This window comes from Rhinolophus hipposideros, assembly GCF_964194185.1.
Source record: "Rhinolophus hipposideros genome assembly, chromosome: 24".
NCBI classification, from domain to species: Eukaryota; Metazoa; Chordata; class Mammalia; order Chiroptera; family Rhinolophidae; genus Rhinolophus; species Rhinolophus hipposideros.
This window is the reverse complement of record NC_138070.1, coordinates 22,236,097-22,260,975: the sequence shown is the minus strand read 5'-3', so window position 1 is coordinate 22,260,975 and position 24,879 is coordinate 22,236,097. Positions and strand designations below refer to the sequence as shown.

The window sequence follows — 24,879 nt, the reverse complement described above, 5'->3', positions numbered from 1 at the left end:
GAACCCTCAGTATCTCCGAGTTATGCCTGTATGTGCTTTTTCCTCTTAAATTCTTAACTGATATACCCTATGTGTTTTGGTTCTATCTATTGAAAGGTTTTTAATCCACAGCAATTGCTGCACTAGGTAATTTACATGAACTTTTTATTAAAATGTAATTGAATTGTTGGTCGGAACACATAATGTGAAATTTTTTACAGAATAAATTTTCTGTCTTTTATTTTCATTTTAAACAGATATCCCACAAACAAATTTTCGTCGTTTACCTTTTGACCACTGCAGGTAAGAGTTTTGAGAGTTTAATCTTTCCCTTGTAATTATTCTCTCATACTAGTTATTTGGCAATGAATCTATTCCTTGGAGATGAACATGTGGGTTCTGTCTGCATTCCCCCACCCCTTCCCTGAATTGGGAGAAGGTGACCCAACAATGATATGAACTAATGATTATTTTCCGCTTATTCTGAGTCTGTGTTTATGTGCGTGGTCGTTTTCACCTCATTTTTACCTTCTGAGGTAGGTAGACTCTGATGTTAAGCCTATTTTACAGTTGAGAGAATCAGTGCTTAGAAGAGGGAAGTTCCTTGCCCAGGTGTCACATCCAGGAAGTGGTCCCACTGAGGCTTGAACCCAGTGGTCTACTCCAGGCCAGGGCCTTTCACGCTTTGCTTTTGGTCCAGTCTAAGTAGTAACATAGCAGCAATAGTCATGGTCCCGTGAGCCCCTTCTCCCTTCCCTGAGAACTCAGCTCACTGCTAGGGGTAGGGAGGCACCCAGCTGCAGAGCCAGTCAAATGCTTCTTCTCACCCCAGTTGGTATGTGTATGAACAGAAGGTGGGTCTATTGGAAAAGTGGGACTAGGACTAATGAACCCCAACACATGGGGGGGTGGGGGTGGGCAGGTCTGGTGATCCCCTTGGGCCTGAGTTTCCCCAAGCTCAAGCCATGGTCATCTCTGCCCTGGACACATGCATGTCTGTATGGCCTTCTCTCCCACCCCCCAAGTTCTGCTTCCATGATCAGGGGGAGCCTTGAGAGCTGACAGAGCTCTCCTGGTGACCCAGCACGCCAGTTGAAGCAGGTCAGCCAGATAACACAGGGCCAGTGTGAGCGCAGGGAAGGCCGAGGGGTGCAGCCGCTGGCTCTGCCCAGGCGCCCCCAGGGGGCTTTCACGCAGTAGTGTGTGTGGGCTTTTCCTGCAGACGCACTTGCTCAGGGAGAGTGAACAAATGAGGCCCAGGTGTCATTGGTTGGATTTCTCCCCACCCCCACCAGGTTTTGTCATCAGCCTCATGACAGTGTCTTATTCGGATTGGGTATGGTTTGGTTTTATGGAAATACTTCCATCCTTGGTTCCCAGTTCTCTAAGAAGACTCTGATCTGTGTCTCGCCCATTTTTGAACTACCTGGGACTCAGGGTAACAGTGGGCTTTGAGAATTTGCCCTTTGGGTCCCGAGAGGATGCATGCACATTTCTTGCTGCTTAGAACCTGATAGGATGATAGGACCTGCTCTGGTCAGTCCTCAGCCCAACCAACAGCGCCACTAGGTCAGAGAGGGAGGTGGTGAGGTTGCCCCATGAGGGCAGCATGTGGGAGGTAACCTCCATACTGCCAGGCTGTCCAGGTCCTGGGGACCTGTGCTCACCAAACTTACAGGTGACCAGTGTATAAACAAGCCAGCTCATCCGGCGCTCTTGATGGTTAATGACAGAAACCCTATGCAAGAAAAAAAAGTATTGGCTTAAGGAAGTCTACCAGCTACAGTCTCCCTTCATTTGTGGACTCTGCTTTTCCTAAGGAGACCCTTTGCGAGGTGGCAAACAGCCTGTGGCAGTCTGGGCCTCTGTAGGGCCCTCTACCCTCCGCCATCCACGTATCAGAATTTACGCAGGGCTCCCAGGGCCTCAGGTCTTGCCTGAGTTACATGTCCCCCTCTTGGAGAAATGTGGGGAGAACTGGGTTCACATTCTGTGGTCAGGAGTAGGCAGGGCACCCCCAGACCGTGAGAACCCCACTAGAGTCTCTTGAGATGGGAGAGGACAGTTCTCAGTAGGAAAACGTCGTGCTTGCTAGGTGAGGTTTTGGGGAGCAAATTCTAGTCCTGCCTCACCTAGGCCACCACCAGGGACCTCTTTTGGGCTTGACCGTGATTACCTGTGTATGACATGTCACAGCAGAGGGTGTGAGGAGGACCAGGTTACTCTTGTCCCAAAGCCCCCTCACCACCTCTTGGAGCCCTTGCCTTGTACTTACCAATTTGTCCTGGGAGCTTCTGAGGGGGCAGGGATGTGGGAGTCACCTTCGTGCGGGCACCCATCCCTGGCTGTGGAGAAGAGCGCCATAATTGTTGAAGGAATGACTGAATGAGGGAGGGGCAGAGGGAGAAGTCACAGGGGCCCCGTGGGAGTGACCTGGCCAGCCCACTGCATGACTGGGAGTGACCATGTCCCTTCTCAGTCTCTCTCTGCAGCCCTTCACCTACCCAGTCTGCACCCCGGAAGGCGTTGTCTTCGACTTGCTGTGAGTTCTCTCTTGACTTTTGGGCTAACACATGGGGTGAGATTGTTGACACCCACTCAGGAAGGGAATGTGTGGCACGCAGGGTTTGCGGCTACGGGGAGTGCCAAGCCAGGCCATGCTGAGGTCTCGGGAGCCCTGGGTGGGCCTCTGGGGGACCCAGGAGGGACTGCCAGGCCTCAGAGAGGAGGAGGAAGCAACGCTGCTGTGATCTGGGGCGGGCAGCTTTGCGGAACGCGCTACTGTCCTCCTGGCATTGACCTCCCGCCGCGTGGGGTCCTAGTATGCTGGTGGGCACCTATGTACCTGTTTTGGAATGTTAATGAACTGAGTGTTTTTCACTTGATGAAAGCAGAGCCATGATCAGGCTGCATACTTCTCCAGTGCTGTATTTTGAAGCATTATGCTCAGTTTTATGGTCCCACAGAAGTCAGCTTATATAATTTTCTCATGGTTCAGACTTATTTTAAAAAAATGGGAAAATACTGTAAAGGGAAAGGAAAAATTTCCCATAATTGCACTAACTGGGGTAAGCACTGTCAATACTTACACTCATCTTTTTTTGTGAGTGTATTTGTGGTTACATGGTTGAGATAATACCATGAAGATAGTTCTGAATCCATTCTCTACTCAGTCGTGATGGGAGCTTTTCCCCCATGTCATTCAGAAGTCTCTGGAAGTTACAATTTTGATGATGGCCCAGTATCTCATTGTATGGACATAGCAACATTTATGTACGTCTTTTTTTGCTAGTTTGTGTTGTTTATACATAACTGCAATAAAAACCCCGAACATACTTAGAAACCTATGGATCCAGAAATATCCTCTGCTTCCTTTGACAAGGTAAGGCGCCAACTGCTTGGCTCCTGTGAGCAGAAGTGAGGCAGGTGAAGCCCCTTCACATCTGTCGCCGGAAGCAACCTCCTGGACTGTGGGTGGGTGCTGTCGTCACCAGGCTGTGCCCGCCCCCACGCTGATGCTGTGTTCTCCTCCCTTCAGGAACATCGTCCCGTGGCTTAAGAAGTATGGGACCAACCCCAGCAATGGCGAGGTAGGTGCTGTGCAGGAATTTAAACGATGCGGGTGAACGCTGTCCTCTCGCCTCTCCTTTGGTTCTGTGGTTTTCGTGTACACACGAACGTGGGAGAAGACCATTCATGGCACACAGTGAGGGGACTGTCCACCCCTCTCCACACCCATTCCTTTCCAGAAATGTCCCCTACGAGTGCACATGTCTGTGCAGGCATCCATCATCTTCCCTTGGGCCGCAGGTGCCGTCCCATGCATGCACCCCTCCGTACCTTGCTTCCGCTCCCCAGTGTGTCAGAGAGCTGAGCGTGGCAGCGCAGGCAGCCCTGCCTCGTCCTGTGGTGCCTGTGTACGCCCTCTTGTGGGGGCCCTGCAGGGCATCAGAAGTGGCCTGCTGTTGCAAACAGCGGTCGGTTGGGAGCGCCCTTGTGCACGCTTCTCTAGGCTTTCTCTGAGCGTTCTCCCGGGACTGCTGGGGATGGGGCGGTGCAGTTTTGGGTCTGGTCGCTGGCAGATTTCCGTCTAAGTTACACCTGTTTCAGCTCCTAACAGCAGTGTGTGAAAGAAAATGCCTGTTTCCCCATACCCTTGGTAACATGGGATAGCATCTGTTTCTTTGGTTTTTTTGCTACTGTGGGCAAAAAGATTGTTTTAATTTGTATTTTTATTGTGAGTTGGGTTAAGTAGCTTTTTATGTGTCGTGCATCCAGGCCCAGTGTCACAGGTTCTGTGTTGCTCAGGAGGAGATCCCCGAGGTCGAGTTCTAGCTTATTCTCCTTTTCTCCCCCCGCTGCATGCCTTCACCATAAACCCCTGGTGTGCCCACGTCTTAATCACCCCCTGTGTTCTCCTGGTCCCTTTACTTCTCAGAGGTCTCTCTCCTTCCCTCGTGCTGCAGCTTGGGCCCATCTATTCAGTTGCCCTCATTCATTCCGCTGAGGCCTCCACACCTGGATGGCTTCTTTCCTCTGGCCGCCTGGACTTTGTTTTGTTGTGAAATTTCCTGTAGAACAGGTACATTTCAGACACATTATAGAAACATTGAAAAAGAGAGGATCCCATCACAGTTGCTCTTAACATTTGGGTGCGTTTATTCCTGCCCCCCACTTTTTAGTGCTTTATCTTTCTTAAATAGTCATATGACAGAAGAGTAAGGTAAACACCACCCAGTTTTTAATTTCAGAAATAATCAGTGCTTGCTATAAAACTGTGTTAACATCACAGAGTGTATAAACAAAGCTTTCCCTTGGCCACGGCCTCCAGCCTGGGTCCTACCCTTGGGTCCAGGGTTGGTTTGCTGGCTCAGAAGCTGGGGTTCGTTGTGCAGCCCCCTTATCCAGGTTGATTGCTGTGTCTTGGGACCTTCAGGTCACCACCTAAGCCTTACCCTCTTGCCTACAGCTGCAGAGGCTTGGACAGTCAGGGATTTTTCCATTTCGTCTGTGACACCCAGCCTCAGCAGTTTTTCATATCAGCCACGTCTTCGTTATTAATTATTAATTCTACTTCTTTTAGAAACTGGATGGGCGGTCCCTGATCAAGCTTAACTTTGCAAAGAACAGCGAAGGTAAGGGATCTCTTCTACAGTGGACTCAAGGCCTGGCCTGCAGAACCCGGCCGCTGCCTCTCACCACGTTCTCTGCAGAACCAATCATTCCTTTCTGATCAGGCTGGACACTTGCTTGTAATTTCTCAAAGATGTAATGTAATTTTTCCTTAAAGGTCCAGGTAGTTTCTATAGGTGATGGTGGAGGGGAAAATCCTTGGGTTTTGGGTACTTCTTCCCACAGAAGCAGTCGGGCCATGTGGGCCTTTGGTGGCTTCTGTGGGCACAGGTGGGCCGTGTGGCTCTGGTCTGCTTGTGGCTGGAGGCAGAAGCTGCGCAGGCTGCAGCCCAGGGCAGGCAGCCGGGCAGTGGGATTTGCCAGGTAGCTCTTGGGCTGGTCTTCTCCTCACCACTGGTCATACAGCCCCAGGACTGCCCTGGCGTCCTCCCGTTGACCAGACGCCCTAGCTTAGGCAACCCCTGTGGGCTCTGGGTTCTTTGCGGACCTGGCACAGTTCTCTTGGCTCGTACAAATGCCATGGCCAAGACTGGGTGTGAGCTGAAGCACCTGTGAGTGGGGCCCATCCGACACTTGTGCCTGGCCCATGGTAGGTGCTGGTTCACAGTGATGAGTGAGGGGGCCTCAGCGATTCAGGGGCAGTCCCTGGGGGTCAGGAAGCTCCGCCCTTGTGGCCTAGTGCCGTGGGCCTCCCTACTCAGAGGTGAGCTGATTTGGGGAGGTCCACAGTGTGTCTCGTTCAGCACATATTTACCGAGTAGCTGCCATGTGCAGAGAGCAGAACAGGCCAGATCTCTCCTGGAATGAAAGGAGCTTACATTATGGTGAGAGAGGAAACTGGAAAATGGATCGCAATACTGTGTCAGATGCTGCTTCTGCCAGGGACAGAAGAAAAGCAGGGTGAGGAGAGAGGGTCGGAGGAAGACTCACAGAGAGGGTTTGGGTGGAAATCTGACAAGAACGCTCACATAATTATTTTTATGTGGTTTTCAAATCAGGATTTTTAAAAGTCCACACAAATACATGTGGTTGATCTCTAAGTCTCTTAATCTATAAGTGTTTCCCTCCACCCCCTTTTTTGCAGTTTATTTGTTGGGAGTTATTTGAACAGGCTCCTGGTTGCCTCTGGGGCATTGCGGGGCAGGGGCAGGAAGCAATTTGTTGCAATAACCCAGGCGACAGGGTAAGGGGTGTCACAGGGTGTGAGGTAGAGGAGGAGGCCAGGGCAGTGGTCAGCAGTGACGGGTTGTGGGCTGGTGGAGCAGACACCTGTGAGCAGGCCATGTGGAGGTTGGGTCTTGCAGGACGAATAGGAGTTTTCTAGAAGTATTAGAGGAGGGGGCTCGAGCAGGCGGCTGTGCCTCTGGGCCCTGCAGTGGGCCTGCTGATGCAGGGTTCTGCCTCCATTGATCTGACCTTGGGCCTTTCTCTGACTCGCCTCTCTGTGCCTTCTCGCTAGACAAGTACCACTGCCCGGTGCTCTTCACCGTGTTCACCAACAACACCCACATCGTAGCCATCAGGACCAGCGGGAACGTCTACGCCTACGAGGTGGGTTCTCAGGGACTGTGTGGCATCAGGCTTTTCCGGGGTGTGCTCTGGGGAACCCTGAGCTGGGCAGCGGGCACAGCTTGTCTCCATGGAGCTGACATTTTGAGAGCTACTGGCACAGTCCAGGAAAGGCGGGGCCTTGCTGTGGTCTCCGGACCTGAAACCCAGGTAGTTCTTTTGTACCCAGGGATCCTCACAGTATCTTCTGCAGACTTACTGGCCAGGCCCTGGGAGGGAGCCTGTGCCCTGAGGGCAAGCTCCAGCGCTTCGCGGGGAGAGCTGAGCCCCCAGCTCCTGGCGGAGTCCCCAGGAGGACTGGATGCGGGCCGTGGGGTGGGTGTGGGGAAGAGGAGACCCGGTTTCCACAACAGCCCTCTTGCCCTGGGTGTACCGGCGGAGGGTACAGACAGCAGGGGTGTGGGCCCCACATTTTGGGAAAGCTCTCCCTGAGCTGTTTTTATGCCTGTCCCTGGCTGTTGGTAGGGGCTGGGTGGCCAGTGCTGCCCTAATGACTCAGAGTGACGCGTGCCTGAAGCAGGCATGAATGGAAGGGGGCTTGGTAAAGATGGGCGGCCTCGTGGAGCTTGTTTGCTGATGTGTAAGACGTGTGTCACATGAGTGTCCTCTGAGGAGCCTTGCTCAGAGGGAGGAATTGGAGTCTTTGGGGCACAGCAAGCCCCACCACCAGTGGCTGGGCTGTTGTTATGAGCCTGTGGTGGGTACATGGTTGTCCCATCCTTTTCCTTACTGCTGGAATGGTGCCGTCGCCTGGACTGGCTGCGGGCTCCCAGGGCTGGGTTGGGGACAGGCACTGTAACAGCTGGCTTCCCCCTGGCTCTAGGCAGTGGAGCAGCTAAATATCAAGGCCAAGAACTTTCGAGATCTGCTGACCGACGAGCCCTTCTCCCGGCAGGACATCATCACCCTCCAGGTGGGTGTCCCTTCCCACTGTGGTTCTCAGGAGGGACCACCCCGAGAACCTTGGCATGGCTCCCCTCTGCCAACCCCACTTCTCTGTCCAGGCTCGGTGGCCTCCTTGCCACCTGCCTGGTTGCAGTTCCCCCGCTGCTATTGGCAGTGCCCCCATCTCCTGCCCTCTCTGCTCAGTCACCTGGGCTTTTGCACATGCCACTTCCTTAGTCTGGCTCTCAGATCTCCCCCTTTGATGCCTGCCCCCGCTTGTCAGGGCCCCTCATCTCTGCCCCCAGCGCCATCTTGGCATCCGAGTGGCCCCTTTGCAGGCCTGACTCTACTCCCACCCCTGAGAGTGGGGGCTGGTGTGTGATCTGTACCCCAGTGTTGGGCATAGGGCACCCCTGTAGGCATCAGAGAACCCTGAGTGAGTTAATGAAAAACATGGACTTAGAAAATCTGGGGGCCATTCCCTTCTGTGGCTTGTCGCATTGTAATTGGAGGTCAGCGTATGTTCCCTCCAAAGGGGTGGGCTTGCTGTCCCCAGGGTCCAAGCACTGTGGGGTCTGTGCCTGGCAGCCAGGCTGAAGGGAGTGCAGGGCTGTGTGTGGGAGGCCTGAAGGTAGGTGCCCCATGCCTGCCCATGTCCCCTCCAGAAGACTCCATCTGTCCTGTGGCTGCATAACAAGGGACGCATGTCAGCTGTGTGCTGTAGAGAAGCGGATGCAGTTTGGTGGGCAGCTCGCCATTGGTGCCACTGTCCCCACCCCACTGCTTCTCGTGGCTCTGCCTGGAGCAGAGCCCTCTCCCCACCCCTGGCCCCTGTTGCCTGCTCAACCCCCAAGGCCTCCGGGCAGCCACAGGACGGATGGCGTCTCTCCCCTCCTGGCCCCAGGACCCTCACGCTACCTGTCCATGCTTTGCTGCCTGAAGCAACCACGTGGCCACAGCCCAGGACCCACCTGTGGTGCTGGGCTCACTTTGCTGCGCCTCTTCTTTTTGTTGCAGGACCCCACCAATTTGGACAAATTCAACGTCTCCAACTTCTTTCATGTTAAGAATAACATGAAAATGACAGACCCAGGTATGTACAGCCAGAGCTGGTCCGGGTGCCAGAGTTGGAGGGAATAGGCCAGTGCTCCCTGGGCAAAGCCCCCACCTTCCTGGGGCCTGAAGTTGACAGGACCACCCTGGCCCACACCCACCTACAGGGGTGTAACATGGGTGCCAGCTGGGCCTTTACACCCAGGTGCCCACAGCCTCGTGGGGGAGGCCTGGCGCTGCCTCTGCCCCACTCACGACTCAGCTCCAGAGCCCTCAGGTGTTTGGATGGGGCCCTGTCCTCGCTCCTGAGAATTGTCTCTGTTCCCACTGCCGGGACACGTGGGTAGGCAGGTAGGCGGGTCCCGTGAGGGGTTGTGAGTGTGGGTGCTGCTTAGCTGGCCGGTCACCACCACCGGATCGGTGGTGCCGGCCGGTTTCTAGACACTATTGGGGAACAGAGACCGAGTGACTGCAGCGGGAGCCATGCGGGTAGACTGCTGCCCTGCCGGGCTGCTCCCTCGCGCTCTCCCTCCACAGGTGGCTCCCTGGGTTTGTAGCAGCTACTGTACGAGCTGTCACTGTGGGGGACGCTGGCCTGTGTCCTGGCCTCGGGGCTTCCGCTGTTGCAGTCAGCTCTGGCCTTTTGTCCCCGTGACACACATCTGGGCACATTCCTGGGTGTTCAGCTGCTCAGTGCCACCATGCTGTTTTGTAGATGAAGAAAAGGCCAAACAAGACCCATCGTATTATTTGAAAAATACAAATGCTGAGACTCGAGAGACGCTGCAGGAGCTGTACAGGGACTTCAAAGGGGACGAGGTCCTGGCGGCCACCATGAAGGTCCCAGAGAAGAAGAAGGTGGACAAGTTGAATGCTGTGAGTAGGTGGAGGGCTGCACACTGCCAGCTCAGCCACCTTGCCTGTCGGAGTGGTTCTGGGATACATTTGGAGGGGAGGCGGCTGGGCGCCCCAGAGCCGAGGTGCCCCTGGGGGTGCAGAGGGTAGCTGTACTGAGGAGGCTGGGGTTGACAGACAGCTGTGCTGGGGTCACACACGGAAGGTGGCCCCTGCCGTGGAAAGTCTGTATTGTGCTCTGGCCCAAGCGGGACAGCCGGGAATGCACATTCTGGGTGGCTAGCTGCCTGGTGGCTCTTGTAGTACTACGTGACATAGCCTCAGGCATTTGGTCTGTGGGTGGCAGGGAGGGGATGTCCTTTGGGGTGCAGAGTCACTGAGGTACAGAGCTGGTTATTTGGTGCCCAGAGTAAACCCAGAGAGAGACGGCAGGGGTGTTTTAGGGGTGCCATGGTGCTGAGGGGAGGGAACAAGTGGTGCCTGGGGCTGCGTAGTCCCCCCTGCGCCTGGGCAGGCACATTCATTTCTCACAACACCCAGTAGTTGGCCCTGAGGCCTCAGTTGGCAGTGGTGGCACCAGGATTTGTGCCCTGGCCTGTCTGGCCCCAAAGCTGTCCCTTCCCCTCTTCAGGCAGGGCCTGGCGAACTGGGGCTTTAGGGGCAGGGAGGTAGGGCTCTGAGGAAAATTGGCAAAAGTAAGAAAAGAAAGTTTGTTTTGCATAATCCCTCTACTCTGAAACAATAGTTCTTAGCATTTTGGTGTACTTCCTTCTGGTGGGGAGAAATCCCTCTTTATTTTTTCCCTCTGCCTAGGATAAAAAAATATTTATCGGGGTTTATGTTTTCCTAATTAAAAATGTAATATGTTTATTGTAGTAACTTAAAACCTGTAAAGAGAAACTAGAGTCCCTTGTTCCTTGGGCCCTTAGGGAGAGGCAAGTGTGGGCTGGGCGGTCCTGTCCCCCAGGAGGTTCCTGCTGGTGTCTGTGGGTGGTGGCCAGGGTGCCTTCCTGGAGGAGAGGTGCCAAGCAGGCCCTGAGCACTGGGGACACGTAGCTTCCACGTCCCGCACCAGCCTCTCGGGGCACCACTAATGTGCTGACGTGGCTTTCTTGGCAGGCGCACTACTCCACTGGGAAGGTTAGTGCCTCCTTCACCTCCACCGCCATGGTTCCAGAGACCACGCATGAAGCAGGTAGCTGCCTTTGCTCCTCCATCACCAGTGGAGCTGCTTAATACTGGCTGAGGGGGGTGGGGCACCCTGCCTTTTCAGCATCGTTCTGTCATGTTGGCTTCGTGGGCTCTTAGGCAGCTCCAGAGTGGTCAGGAGCGTCGGACCCTCTGAAACTGTGTTTGTGTCTGGGAGGGAGGAGGCTGTAGTGAGGCTAGGCAGGGGGCAGGAGGCCCTCCCCCCACCATGTCCTGCCTGCTGGGACCCCCCCACACGCACGCTCCTTGGCCTCCGCCCAAGCTGCCCGCTGGCAGCAGCCCTCCACCAAGGCTGCCGTTGGCATGGTCCCCAGGCCCTCTTCCTCTGTGTTTCCGGCCCATCAGGCCCCCACCGTCCTGACGCACCAGCTCTCCCCTCCCCACCCCCTCCTCAGTCCTCTCCCACCTTGGAGGCAGGCTTTTCCAGCACCCCGCCTTGACTGCTGAGCCCCTCTCTGCGCCCTCCTCCTGTGCTCAGCCAGGGCAGACCCTTGGGCTCTCCCCAGAGCTGCGGCTACGTTCCTGCCTTCGTGCCTGGCATGGGGTGTGGCTGCCCCCAGGCTGAGGGCAGGCACAGAGCTGGGCCTCTGCTTGCAGCCGCCATTGACGAGGACGTGCTGCGCTACCAGTTTGTGAAGAAGAAGGGCTATGTGCGACTGCACACCAACAGGGGCGACCTCAATCTGGAGCTGCACTGTGACATGGTGGGTGTGGCAGCCATCCCTCTCCCTGTCCAGGGTACTTCCGGGGTCTTATACGAGGAGCTGCACTTAGGATGTGCTTGTAGTAGAAAATTGTCTTCTAGAAGGTGTGGCCCCAGAAGGGACCTTGTCAGCCGTGCGCTGCATTTCCTTGGCCCGAGTCTGGGCAGCCAAGCACACACCCAGCTCACGAGGCGTCGGGCTTCCCCGCCACTCTGCTTGAGGCTCCCTGGAGCTCTGGGGCTCAGCGACTGCAAGTGTCCTTACTGTGTCCGGGCCGGGCAGCTGAGCCTCATCCGCTGCATGACGAGGGCCCACGTGGCATTCGTGACCCTCTCACTGGCTGCTACGTGCCTCACAGGAGTATCTGGGCTGTTTTGCAGACACCAAGAACCTGCGAAAACTTCATCAAGCTATGCAAGAAGCAGTATTACGATGGCACCATCTTCCACAGGTCTATCAGGAACTTTGTGGTGAGTCATGTGGGTCCGCACTGGCTGCACAAGGTCAGGTGAATCCTGGAAGTGACGCCTGTCATACCTGGGAGCCCCTTCTCCTCAGGGGTAGGGGGCCTGCAGGCTCACCCCTTTAGTCCCCAGCCCGGCCACAGACCCCCTTGAGCCCGCCTGGCAGGTGGGGAATTGCTTCCGTCAGTGGGCAATGTGTGGTGGGCAACCGCAGGAGGGTCGTGAGGCCATGGGGACGGGTTGCTCACTGGCTTTTGTTCTTGCAGATCCAGGGGGGTGACCCCACCGGCACAGGCACAGGTAGGTACTGGTGCTGGGACTCCCTGGGCAGCTGTGGCTGTCCTGTCAGCTGTGGGGTTAGGTGGGTGGGGGCCACGCCGAGATGTGGAATCTGATAGAACAGCCACCAATGTGCTTTTCGACCTCAGGGTTGTCCCTGGTTTGTCATTTTGAGATTGTTGTAAGGCCTGAATGACAGATGGAAGTGGGAGCATGTTGCCTCCACACGCCTCCAGGGTACCCACCTTTGTCAGCCGACCAAGGGAGGGTACAGGGAGCCCACGGGGAGGTGTCACCCAGCCCCCGATATCTAGCTGCCTCCCCGCCGCCTCTCACAGCCCCCCTAAGCCTGTCAGCTGCTTGGGCTGAGACCTTCTCCCTCATCCTGTGTGATGTGAGCGCAGCGACTTAGCCTTCACCGTTTACTCCCTGTCCTCAGGGCCAGGCCCACGTAGGGGATCGGATGGGACTGGGGACGAGGCTGCCCCCCAGGTGCCCCTATCCCAGACACCCCCCGGCATGCCCAGCGCCCCTTGAAACTCAGCAGATCTGCAGAGCTGGACTGTGGCCTGCTGGCTGCGCTTGGCTAGGACCAGTCGTTCTTGCTGCCATCCGTGCTCCTTGCTCTTCCAGGTGGGGAGTCGCACTGGGGAAAACCCTTCAGAGATGAGTTCCGGCCCAACCTCTCGCACACGGGCCGGGGCGTCCTCAGCATGGCCAACTCGGGGCCCAACACCAACAAGTCTCAGTTGTGAGTTGCTGGGTCGCCATGGGATGGATATGGGGAGGCGGCTGGGGCTCCCTGCAGGTTCCCTGTCAGCCTTGCCCTGAAGGTCGTGCTTGACCTGAATCCAATCCAGAAGATGTGCAGCACACCCCTGGGTAGGTGGCCCTCACGCGACATGGCCCAGACCTGCCCAGGCGCGGGCGTGTGCACCTCTGTGCACACAGAACAAGTCAGCAGGCAGCACTGCGCCTTGGGGCACGGGCCTGCGAAGGAAGAGATGTCGGGAGTTCCCAGCAGAGCCAGAAAGGCCTCCTGGAGAAGGTGCCACGGGAAGCAGATGTGGGTGTGGGCATGGGTACCCGGGCCAGGGCGTGGCAGGGAGGAGCAGCTATGCAGGAGGAGCTGGAATCGAGGTCCAGCATGAGCAGCCATTGGCTGTGGTACATGGAAATGGAAGCACTTGGTGCAGGAATTGTGCCCTGAACATTTAAGTGTCACACCCACCTTGGTCCTGGTGGGTCCTAGTGGGCGCTGAGGAGGTGGGATGGGCTAGATATACAGGCCTGGGCGTCCCCAAGTCCAGATGTAAAGGCGGGGGTGACGGGCCCACCAGGAGCAAGGGTGGGGAAAGGAGTGGCTGGCCCCAGCTTGGCGGAAGTGGAGGGGTGTCTGCAAGGCTGTGGGAGGAGTGTTTTGTGAAGGAGCCACAAGCCATGGACCAAGGCAGGGCAGGGGATTGGTTTGGGCAACGTGGAGGCCGGTGATGGAGGCCGGTGTGGGTGGTTTGAAGTGGCAGCTTTCTTGGATGTTTGATAGGATTTATCTACAGAAGCACCTGGCGTGGAGGAATTTGGGGGGGTTCCATCTAGTTGGGGGTCTGTCTATCTCTTAATTGGCCTAGTCATCTTCTCTAGGAGCTTTATGATTTCATCTGAGTTTCATTATTTACAGTTTTAAAAAATCCTTCATTCCTATTTGTACTTTTGTCGACCCTTTAATTTTTGCCCACTTTTTACTAAGTGGTTTGTATTTTTCTTGCTAAGAGCCTTTTAGATAAGTCATCTGTATTCCAAATATTTTTTCCAGATATTTTTATTTGGTTGGAATGATATCACAATATTTTTAAATGTCATATATTCCAGTATCTCTCTAGTTTTCAGTTGTACTTAAGGGGGTCTCCCCACTTCAATTGGACGTTGGTTCTCTTTTAATTTTTGGAAGGCTTTACTTTTTTTGAAGGTGGGAAGATTTTATTTCTGTAGTACATATTTACACATTTTTGTATATGAATGTGAACAAAGCATTTTTATTTTCTTCTGGTTGTTCTAACATCACTCCTAGAGTAATCCCTCCTTTTCCCAGTTAAATTACAGCCTCGCTGTTGACTATGCAGAGTGAGGTCGCCCATCTGAGCTCTTACCTGTCAAGTTTGGCTCCAGGCCTCACGGGCACAGGTGGAGCAGGGAGGGGCTGCGACCACTCGGGGCTCTGGGCCTCTCCCGTGGGGACCGTTTTATATCCCACGGTCCCCTAGCTTAGAGGTGACTAGTTTCAGGTGATTTTCCCATAAATCCTGTACTTCCTTAACCATGGTCCTCCTCCTGAGCGCCCTGCAGAGAAGATGCTCCTCCTCAGGCATCCACAACAGGTTCCCGGCTCCTCTCCTCACCAGTCATATTCCATTTCCATGTAAATTGGGTTCTCATCCTGGACTCTATTCTGTTCACTGCCTGTTTGCTATTCCTGCACCAATATTCTACTATTTGATTTTATTGGCTCTCTGTAGCAAGTCCTGTAGGCAGGTCCACTCTCGCTGTTTTCACTTTGTGGCTTTCCTTGGTTGTTTATTCTCTAATCTGAACTTTAAGATCATTTTATCTACAGCTTTGAAAATTACGGTGGGACTCTAACTGGAATGACGTGACATCTCTGTTTTGGAAGAGTAGACATGTATACGAGATCTTCCATCAAGGAATTTGGCTTGACTTTACCTGTGGATATGTTTCATATCTTTTAGTGTGATTTTATATTTTTCTTCACATGGGTCCCAGATAAACCTACTCATTAAGTATTTTATAATTTGTGACATTTTTATAAATGGAATTTTTTCCCAATTCTGTTGCTCATATAGAGAACCTGTTTATTTCATATCTAGCCACTTTGTCAAATTCTATAATTCCAATAGTTTTTATTAAGAATGTCTTGGATTTTCTAGATATTCTCACTTATTAGCACAAGGGGGTGTCCCCTCTGTTTCTCCGGTGTGAACCAGTTACCTCACTAACAGGCCTGTGAGGGAGAGGACATGAGCTTCCTTTCTAAGTGACATGCTGGTTGCCCATGTGATCAAAGTATTGTTGAGCCTACGTTTTTAGGAGAGGTCGTAGAATTTCCAGATGCTTTTCTCTTAGCATCTGTTACTATGGTCATATGATTTTCTTTTCCTCCTAGAACTTGTGGGTCGACCAGCCTTCTGTCACGGTTTTGTCCTAGAGTCAACCCGGGCTGGTTCTTGCTGTGCTGTGGTTTTCCACTGGCTACTGTTTTTGACTGTGTGCCACTGTCTTCATACGGGAGCCTGCTCTGGTCTGATCGGGTCTGAGTGTTAGCGGGGTGCAGCCCATGTGCAATGAGCCTGCTGTGACTTTATGGCCTGGGGTAGTTTAACTTAAACTGGAGACAGCTGCTTGTTAAGTTAGCTGGTCAAAGACAGCTTGCAGATCATTCATGCTCATTCTTTAGTCGGGTTCCATTTCACGGGCCAACTGGGTAGTTTGTATTTTGCCAAATTTAATTCATCCAAACTCGTTTCCCTGGTGTCTCCCCTGTGCTCACGGCTCCTTTCTCATTCCTGAACACACCTGTATTCCTTTTCTCCTTAATGGTTTATGAAGGGCTTGTCTGTTTTTACTTCTGTGTAATTATTTTCAGTTTCCATCTTTAACTTCTTCCTTGTTTCTTTTCTCTTTCTCTCCTTTCTCACTTTCATGTCTTTCTCTATACCAGTGAGGACATTTGAGTCTGTACACGGGGAGGTCATGCGTTTCCCTTTTCTCTGCTTGCTGGTCCTTAGTCATTTCAATTTCTTCCTAGTTCAAAGAACTAATTTTAGACATTATTTACTTTCTGTCATATCTTTGTTTTGTTTTCATTATTTTTCTGTTTCCTGCCTCCCCCCCCCCCCTTCTTCTGCCTCAGCTTTGCGCTGTGTGACAGCGGGCAGGACCTCTCCACCTGCACCGCTTCTCTGGGAAATGGCTTCATGCACAGTAACTGCCCCTGGAACAGTTTTTGCCTTTCTCTCGTCTGATATCATCTTCTATCCTTTTACTTTTAGCCTTTCAGATTCTTAAAGTTTTAGGGCTGTCTTTTTAACGGCACAACCTAGATTTGGTTCATTTTAATTCAACCTGATAACCTTAAGTGCTGTACTTAACTTTCTAGTCAATACACTGCTATTATCTTAATTTGTACTTTCTGATTACCCTTTTTAAATATTTCATTTCCTCCTTTCCTCTTTCTCGATTTGCAAGTTAAATGTTTTACTTCTGGCCTTAAGTCAAGTACATCTATTTAAAATCTGAAGTTACTAGTTAATATTTCTACCTCCCTCCCAGACAAAATCTGTCATCACCCCAAACCATCCACACGTTAGTGTAGTCAGGGATTTTAATTCCATCCATTTTTATACCAAATCAGAAGTGAACATTCTCTAGGTCACTGTTTCTGTATGTGTACCTGCATCTCAGTGTCTTTATTCCCTTTCCTGCTCCTCTCCTCCCTTCTGGTTCAGAGTCCTTGGTCCTTTAGTCGGTCTCTTGATGGAAAGGGCTCTGGTCTTCCACTTGGGCCCTCTCCAGAGAAACCTCCGCATCCAGGCTCTGGGCACAGTGTCTGCCTGACAGGAAGTTGGCAGTGGCTGGGCCTCGAGGCAGAGCCTCACCTGGCCCTTCCTGGTGGCCGTGCCCTGGGCCTTCTCCTGGGAAGCCAGGGGCCTCGGTGCCTGCCCTGGCAGGGTGTGTGGGCCCAGCACACGATGAGCAGCTTCCCCGAGTGGGATCTGGTGGGCGTGTGTGTGGGTCCTGGTTTGTGTGTGTCCTAGGGGGCCAAAGCAGGCCGGGCAAGGAAGTGGTCACGCTCTCCCTGACTCTCCTGTCCTCTCCCCCAGCTTTATCACCTTCCGTTCCTGCGCTTACCTCGATAAGAAGCACACCATCTTTGGGCGGTAAGAGACGCTGCTGCGTGACATCTGGGGCGTTGGGAGAGCGGCTTCCTTTCCCAGATGGGGTGTCTCACTGCCTTTCCCCAGGCCTGGACCTCCACTCCTCTGTCCTTATGACTGTCCCTGTCATGGTCGTGGCTGTGCAGAAGGGGGCCTTCGGGCTTCTCTGGTGGGTGGGGGACGCTGGCTGAGGAGAGGCCAGCTCAGCCCCACTGCGCTGCCCAGTCAACCCCTCGGGCTCTCGTTTGGACAGTCCTGAATCCCACGTCTGGGCTGCCTCCTGTCTCTCTCCATCCTCTCGTCTAGGGGTCAGCAGGTTTTTCCTGTGAAGGCCCAGCTTTGTGGCCCCGTGGTCTCCGTCACATTCCTCAGCTCTGGTTGTAGCGGAAAAGCAGCCACAGTGCGGACGCAGTGGTGTGCTGGGTCCCAATAAAACACTGCCAGCCAGCTCGACTTGCCTCTCGGGGCTTCCTCTCCAGGCCCAAAGCCCTGTCCTGGCCTGTGGGTCTTTCTGACTCTAGTCTGTCGGCGCCCTTTGCCTATGTGGGGCCTTTGTGGGCCCGCAGCCTGGACCCACTCTCGGCCCCTCTTCCTGGCATGCTGTGGGGGCTAGGCCTTTGGGGTGCCCTGGGCTGGGCACATTCACAGGTGCCTTGTCCCTCTGCTGCAGGGTTGTTGGAGGCTTTGACACACTGACAGCCATGGAGAATGTGGAGAGTGACCCCAAAACTGATCGCCCTAAGGTATGCACTCCCGAAGCACACAGTCTGCTCCTCTGGCTAGGTGCTGGACAGGTGCGGGGGTGTGGGCCCTACTCACTCACCTCCCCCCCACCCCCGCTGTAGGAGGAGATCCGCATAGACTCCACCACGGTGTTTGTGGACCCCTATGAGGAGGCTGACGCTCAGGTGAGGAGGGTGGACCACGTTGGGAGGGGCCCCAGGGAGTTCAGCCAGCCACCGGGCTCGGGGACAGCCGCTGTCCTGCTCCACCTCAGATTGCTGAGGAGCGGAAGACGACGCAGCTCCAGGAGGCCGTGCCAGAGAGCACAGTGAAGAAAAGCCAGCCCAAGCCAGGGAGCCAGGGCCCCCCGACATACCGCCAAGGGGTGGGCAAGTACATCAACCCGGCAGCCACGTGAGTAGGGTGGGGGCTGGCATCCATTTCCATGGCTCGCGCCACATGCTTACCGATGCCCACAGGTCAGAGCCCGCTGGTGGCGAGGGGAAGGGACACCAGGCACTGGATCAAGCAGTGAGCGGGTGCTGGGGGCCTCAGTCCAGGCTCTGGGACTCTGGGTTGGAGGTGACTTCTAGGCATGTGACTCCTAGCTCGGGGCCTGATACTCCCAAGGCAGCTGGAGTCTGGTTCTTTTCTTCCCAGGAAACGTGTAGCAGAGGAAGAACCGTCAACCAGTACAGCTGTCCCTGTAGCCAAGAAAAAGCCCAGCCGCGGTTTTGGGGATTTCAGCTCATGGTAGCAGCAGGCTTGCTGCTCTGGACCCTGGTAGGGACGCAGGGCTGGGTCTTGTGTCCCCTGAGTTTTCTGCCCTCATCAGCCTACCCTTTGGGCTGCAACTCTAATAAAGTTCTTACCTGTTGCCTGGGTCCCCATTCCTGGCCCCAGGAGCCATGGCCTCCTCATCCTGCACCCAGTGCAGAATGGCCTGGCCCTGTTTCCAGGCCTGGGACCAGCCAGAGCCCACGTCTTAGCCTCCCAGGCACTGGGAGTGGCCCTTAGACCAGCCTGGGGCGCAGGCCTGGGAGGAAGGGCTATGTCTGCTGGCCTGATTCCGGTTATCTTCCGTCCACTCACTGCCATCATCTCACCGTGGTCCCTGACCAGTGGTGTCACTTGGGACCCTGTTAGAAACACAGATTCTCAGACCCCATACTTTCTGACCTGGAGGCTAGGGGCAGGGCTCCAAGGTCTGTGTTTTGACAACCTCGGGTTTAAGGACCCTGGACTAGAACCTTGATGTTTATTTTCAAAAACCTTTTCTGCTGTCTGTTGCTTGGGTTTGCTGAGTGCAGCCCACCCAGCAAGGACCATGGGTGGTCACAGCCATGCCCACTGCACACCTGCTCTGGCACACCTGCTCAGGTAGTTTCACCCAGGACTACCTACCTTTCTGCCTCAGGGTGGTGACGAGCCCACACGTGGGTGAAGCCAGCTGGCTCCTGCTGTTCCCAATGGATGTGCAGAAGGCCCCGGGGAACTGGGAGGCGCCCCTCGCCCCCACCTCCCCGCCAGCCTCAGGGCCTGTCCTTATGCTCAAACACCTTCAGCCCCAGCTCTTAGGGCTTCCAGGCCAGCCGCACCAGCATTTCCTAACTTAAAAAGATCCCTTCCCTGACCTTATTTTTCTATAAATGTCTTCAAAAACTTATTTTTGCCTGCCCGTTCTTGTTTTCCGTTCATTCTGCAGCCTATGCCAGCCTAGCTTCCGTTCTCCTGACCCTGACACCACTACCTCAGCTTGCCCGAAGTGCCTCTGCAAAAGCGTGGGGACAGCTACCTCCTCCCAGGACGCCCATCTGCTCCAGCCCTGGGGCTCTGAACCGGTCACTGTGCACCCGTCACAGCCTCTCAATGCCTATGGCCCTCGGGATGGCACAGGCTGCCCCGCTAACCCCCAGCCCACCCCTCCACACTCATGACACCAAACTTCTAACTTGGCTCGATCCTTGCTTCCCCCCCCGCCCACTCCAAACCTCAATTCCACCAAGAAGTCTCGACAGGTCATAATTCCAGAATGTACCATGGCTCTTCTTTTCCCCTCTGATGCTGAGCTTCAGGCCCAAGCCCTTTGTCTCTCACCTGCCTCTGTCCGTGCCCCTCATGCATGTCCACACAGATGCCATGTCACGTTCCCAAAGCTCGCCAGCCCGCGGTCATCTTGCTTCAGGCCAGTCACGGGCTTTTCACTGCACTGAGAACAAGGTCTGCACCCGCCTACAGCTTGTCTCCCTGCCCAGAACCGCCGGCCAGGGACCTGAGCTGCACAGTCACTGGCCCTCTGCACCTTTAGCCAGGCCCGGTCCCGCTCTTCTTCACGACCACCTTCCAGCTGTAGACGTCTGAGAGAGAACTCACTTGTGAAAGGCTTACCGCTGTTTGCACCAACTCTCCAAAAGCCTGCCTCACGGGACGAGAGGGCTGGGCGAATGGGGGTGAAGGCCCTGGGGATGGGGTAGAGTGTACCGAGGGTTTCTGGACTCCTTAGGGGAAGGGGCCTCACCGTTCAGCAGTTCAGAAGCAGCAGGTGAGTGGAGCGTAGCTGCAGCCGCCTAACTGCAGGGGTAGGCTTTTCTTATGCCACGCTCACAGGCCCCAAACAGGTGGGGAGCCCGGTGGCCGGTGCTGCAGGCCACGTATGACAGCACAGGACCAAAGCCGCCTATGGAGAGGGGACCCCGCACCCCCAGTGCAGGACACCAGGGCCTTGTCCCTCAGCTTCAGAGCACCTAAGACAGGCGTGCTATTGAAAAGGAGACATTGGACATGGAAGCTTTATTTGTAAACCTCATACAGACACAGGACCAAATGCTGGACGTGGAGGCCAAGGGAGGCTTGTGCACTTGAGCTTGTCAGTCCTGTTCCGAGGGGCAAACCTCCGGGCCGGCCCAGGCTGCAGCCCCAGGAGCCGATCCACAGCGGGAGAACAGGCCAGCCCAGCGCCTTTGATAAATGAGGGCTTACATTTCTGTGGTCATTTCGGAGCTTTTAAATTGTAGTTTTCCAGATATTAAAACCACTTGGATTTTGTTAAGTATCTGGTGAGGTCATCAAGTAAATTAAATGACTTGAAAAATTCCCATTTTTGATCCTTCCTAATATCTGACAGATGCCATCAAGAATAAGTGCTAAGGTATAAAAATACTATATGTATGTATATATAAAATGGCAACAAAATTAAACCACATTTCTAAAGCAAATGTACTGTGCCAGAGGACGCAACGTAGTTTAAGTTAAATGCATTTATAATCTGGCATCACCTCCCACTCCCCTCAAGGAAAAAAATATTTTAAATAATTTAAATAAAAGGGTTGATATTTACTGTTTAGGAATTTAAGAGGGTGGAACATTCTAGCACTTTACCATCACATCATGGTCTCGTGGACGTCCTTCCCTGAAGCCAGCTCATGGTCAGTTCATTTGGTTTCAAAAGGAGCTTGGATTTTGCAAAAGACCAACAAAAAAGTGGTAAGAGTGTTGGCATCAATTACAAAAAACTACAAGTTCGTTCAGAGCCACTAGGAAAAGGTTTCAATGCCATCACAAGAGACGATACAAAAACCAAAGTGCTCAAATCAAAGGAGCAGTAAACTTGCCCAGAACATACAAAAGCTTTAAATGTAAGTTTAGTATATACAAAAATCAGTCAAAAGAATTTTAGAAGATTCTTCGGTTTAAGTGAAGATCTTGTGGAGGAGCGCTCAGGAGCCGCCGCCCTCAGGGCCTGCCTTCGGAGTCCCACGGCCCCGTTTCCCTGGTCCTCGCCTCCAGATGCAGTACTGAGGTTTGTAGAGGGACCAAGACGAGAAGGGAAATGTCAATTTAGGCCACGTTTTCAGTGCTTGGTACTCCTCAAGGAAGGTGTCTTTCAGTCCCACATTTTCACTGAGGACTGAGCCGCAGATGTTTACAGTTTCACATGCCAGCGTGCAAGTGAAGCATCTTCAGATTTTGGACCATGGCAGCGAGAGCACCGGGAGTGGCTGTGCCACGTGAATGACCCTGCCCTGGGGGCTCGACGGCTGCACAGCCGAACACTAACTTGGACACACGGGGATGAGCCGGGACAGCCTCGATCTGTGGGGACACCAGCTCAGAGAGCAGCAGCCGGCTGGAGTGCCTGCTAAGCGCAGAGGCTTCCACAGCTGCACAAAGATCTTCCCTTCATAGTCCAAGGTACGCGTGAGGGGCTCCTCCGTGCACTAACTTGCCCTGACGTCCATGCCCAGGGCTGCGACGTTTCCCACATTCCAAGGCTTTGAATCAGGCAGAGATGGGGCCAAAAGGGACTTGGTGAGTTGCTGACCCAGAACCAGGCAGTTTAGCCCAGTGTCTGCATGGGCAACGGGCTCTAGGTTCAGGGGAGGCGGGAGTCAGGGAAGGGGCCTCCCTTCTCTCATGTCCCCTGCCAACTAACACTCCTTGCCACTGGACTAACCTTGTCTACAGGCAGTTTCAGAGCCGTCCACAGGCTGAGAATCACCTGGGCACCCCGGTCTCCTCCTGGCCTGCCTCCCCCAGGCCCTTTTCCTGCCCCTGGAGCTGGGGTCCCATGAGTCTCATGCCATGGTGACCACACCAAAGGCCTCCCCAGATGCCTAGGGCGCCATGCCAGGCCCACCAGCTGGCATTGGTTAGAACAGTGAAAACCAAAACTTATTTGGGAATGATTTTTGGTCTCCACTCTCTGCAAACCCCTGCATATGCCCCACTCCCTGCAGAAGCGCAGGTGGATCGGAACTTTACGTGGCGGAAACTCAGGACTTAGGGGACCGTCCAGGTCCCTTCTGTGTCAGCCCACGGGACAGAACCAGGTGGGGCAGGGGGACCTGTCGAGCAAACCAAACATCTCATTTACAAAGTTTAAACCTGTCTTGCAACTTTAACCTTTTCTGAAAATATTAAAACAATCTAGCAAATCTCAAGTTTGGAAGTTCATCCTGTTAGTTTTGGCCTCTTTCATACACAAATAATTATTTGTCTTCAAGTACATCAGAGTAGAAAAGGAAATCTCATTTACTCAGTCCAGTGTGTTAAACTATTACTCCATGGACCAGCCACTCGGACTGACGGACATACGCCTGCAGGGCCTGGAACAGGCTTAGCTAACGACTGTTAACTTGCTTTCTACACAAGGAAGGTATTGTCCTAAATAACCAAGAGGTTCCGTTAGACACATTTCTCCACAGCTTACCTAAATACATCAGTGGTGTCCTCTGTTTTTGAACAAGGCTAAAAAAACACCCTTTGTTTACAGATTTGATAACTGCTTCTGGAAGATTCTTAAATGAGCACTATGACAACAGCTCATCTGCAAGAGGATTAACCAATTTGTAATTTTGCAAATGAGGAAAAGAGTGGGCTACAACACCCGCACTCTGGCGGGTGAACCTGCTGTCTCGAGCCCTTGCCCTGTGGTCTGTTACTATCGAACGTGAAAGAGCACAGCCAAACTTCATCTTAAAGGCGTAGGTTAAAGAAGGTATTAACTAGATGGATAAGTCATCAGTCGATGAATTCTTTCTCTAGAATTTGAGACGTTAGGAAAAGGTCACTGAAACATTTCAGAAATGACCACGCACGTGAAGAGGACATAGACCGGATAGAGCCTTACCCACAGGAATGGCCAGGAGAGGTGGCTTGCGAGGTTCAAGTTCAAGAAGTATTATCATCCAGGACGCTCCTACGTTTCCATTATATTACAGTCTCTTTCACAAAATAGTATTCAAAAGAGAACAGGAAGTTTTCACTCTACTCCCAACCGTTGTCTTTGATCATGTGGGCAAGCTCAATAATAAATTTTCCTTCCTTATATTTCTGACTACTCTCAAAGGCATGTTCCTTAAAAAAAAAAGTAGAAAGAAGAGGTTTTAGGACAGACTCTGTTTCATTTTTCAACTTCTTCACACTCTGGTCAGAGAAAGTAAGTCTATAGCATCACGTCTCCCCAGATGTCCCCTGTGCCAGGCTGATGGGCAGAAGGGGTCTGTCTCAGGTGACAAACGCATGGGGGCCAGTGTAGGCCTCTGGTACACTTGTCATCAAGTCATGGTTAAACTTGTAGAGAAATGAATTCACGTTTGTTAATAAGCACCTACCATGTGCAGGGCAATTTGGAAGGTAGGAAAAGGCCCAAGATGCCCTTCCAGGGACTCCAAAGGGTAACTGCACCAGTGAAGGTAACTGCACCAGAAGCCCCGGGCACAGTTCAAAGATGCTGGTGGGACAGAAGGCCCTTCGTTGCGGGGAGGGGGGGTTGAGGGGGATGGCCAGGGATGGAACAGGCGAGCAGGTGGAAGGGCTAGGGGAGCATGCAGGCCTCACTGAGCCTGTCCCCAGGCTGGGGGCTGTGTCCCCTCATCTGATGGGGATATGGGACACCAGCGATCGAGAATTCCAGAAGGAAGGAGAGCAGGTGGCCTTGACCAAGAAACCCAGAATGGCTGCAGAAGACAACTTCCAGGAGGTACCACTGCAGACGGGCCTCTTCAATACCGAGTCTGGGGTGGGGCTGTGCACGAGATGGCTGGAGGCACTGGGTACATGGGACAGAAGCTGGGGCCAAGGGACAAGTTTGGGAGTTGTCAACAGACAGGAGGTCAAAACGGTGAGATCAGAGGAGGGTCAGCCAGAGAGGCGGGAAGAATAAGCAGCAGAGTGTGGAGCAGGAGGGACTTCCCCAGGCTGAGCACTCAGCAAGCAGGGGGAGGCCGGGCCGCGGTGAGGGCAGCTGCCCCTGTACCTGCAGGAAGCTTGGAGCACGAGAGGGAAGAGCCACGGAGGTCAAGGCCAGGGAGAGGTAAAGGCCCACTGGGAGGGCCACAGTGGGCACAGGTGCGAGGAGAAAGAGCCCGTGGCAGAGGTGGTCCCCGGCAAGCAGGCACCAAGTGCCGCAGAGTCTGCTGCGATCACTATTGCAAAATAACACCAGCTACCCTGGGCTCTGGCCAGCCAGTGAGTGTCCCCCAGATGGGGGGAACTGCCTCCCTCCCCTTGTTCCATGAGGTCTTCAGAGAGCACCGGGTCTGTGGGCTGGGGCCGTTTGCCCCCCACCAGCGTGGC

General features: G+C 53.8%; 2 protein-coding genes across 7 annotated transcripts in view; one reads left to right on the top strand and one right to left on the bottom strand.

The window, feature by feature from the left end:
- Window positions 1-21,151, top strand: part of PPIL2 (peptidylprolyl isomerase like 2) — a 25,552-nt gene extending 4,401 nt beyond the window's left edge. For 2 of the 6 annotated variants that reach the window (XM_081036672.1, XM_081036676.1), the window contains 18 exons: window positions 237-282; window positions 2,459-2,521; window positions 3,518-3,569; window positions 5,063-5,114; window positions 6,572-6,663; window positions 7,505-7,594; window positions 8,584-8,659; window positions 9,335-9,495; window positions 10,594-10,669; window positions 11,281-11,387; window positions 11,768-11,857; window positions 12,118-12,151; window positions 12,764-12,881; window positions 17,026-17,082; window positions 17,750-17,822; window positions 17,925-17,987; window positions 18,077-18,216; window positions 18,463-19,467. In XM_081036672.1, coding sequence (XP_080892798.1) covers window positions 237-282; window positions 2,459-2,521; window positions 3,518-3,569; window positions 5,063-5,114; window positions 6,572-6,663; window positions 7,505-7,594; window positions 8,584-8,659; window positions 9,335-9,495; window positions 10,594-10,669; window positions 11,281-11,387; window positions 11,768-11,857; window positions 12,118-12,151; window positions 12,764-12,881; window positions 17,026-17,082; window positions 17,750-17,822; window positions 17,925-17,987; window positions 18,077-18,216; window positions 18,463-18,559 — 1,487 coding nt within the window. In that variant the 3' untranslated portion in view covers window positions 18,560-19,467. Of the gene's footprint in view, window positions 1-236; window positions 283-2,458; window positions 2,522-3,361; window positions 3,570-5,062; window positions 5,115-6,571; window positions 6,664-7,504; window positions 7,595-8,583; window positions 8,660-9,334; window positions 9,496-10,593; window positions 10,670-11,280; window positions 11,388-11,767; window positions 11,858-12,117; window positions 12,152-12,763; window positions 12,882-17,025; window positions 17,083-17,749; window positions 17,823-17,924; window positions 17,988-18,076; window positions 18,217-18,462; window positions 19,468-19,507 lie in introns of those variants that run through there. The other 4 variants (XM_081036671.1, XM_081036674.1, XM_081036673.1 and 1 more) reach the window with 4 other exon arrangements.
- Window positions 20,576-24,879, bottom strand: part of YPEL1 (yippee like 1) — a 16,570-nt gene continuing 12,266 nt past the window's right edge. Inside the window, exon 5 of the mRNA XM_081036677.1 lies at window positions 20,576-23,658. Within this exon, the coding sequence (XP_080892803.1) occupies window positions 23,569-23,658 (90 nt within the window). The 3' untranslated portion in view covers window positions 20,576-23,568. The remainder of the gene's footprint in view (window positions 23,659-24,879) is intronic.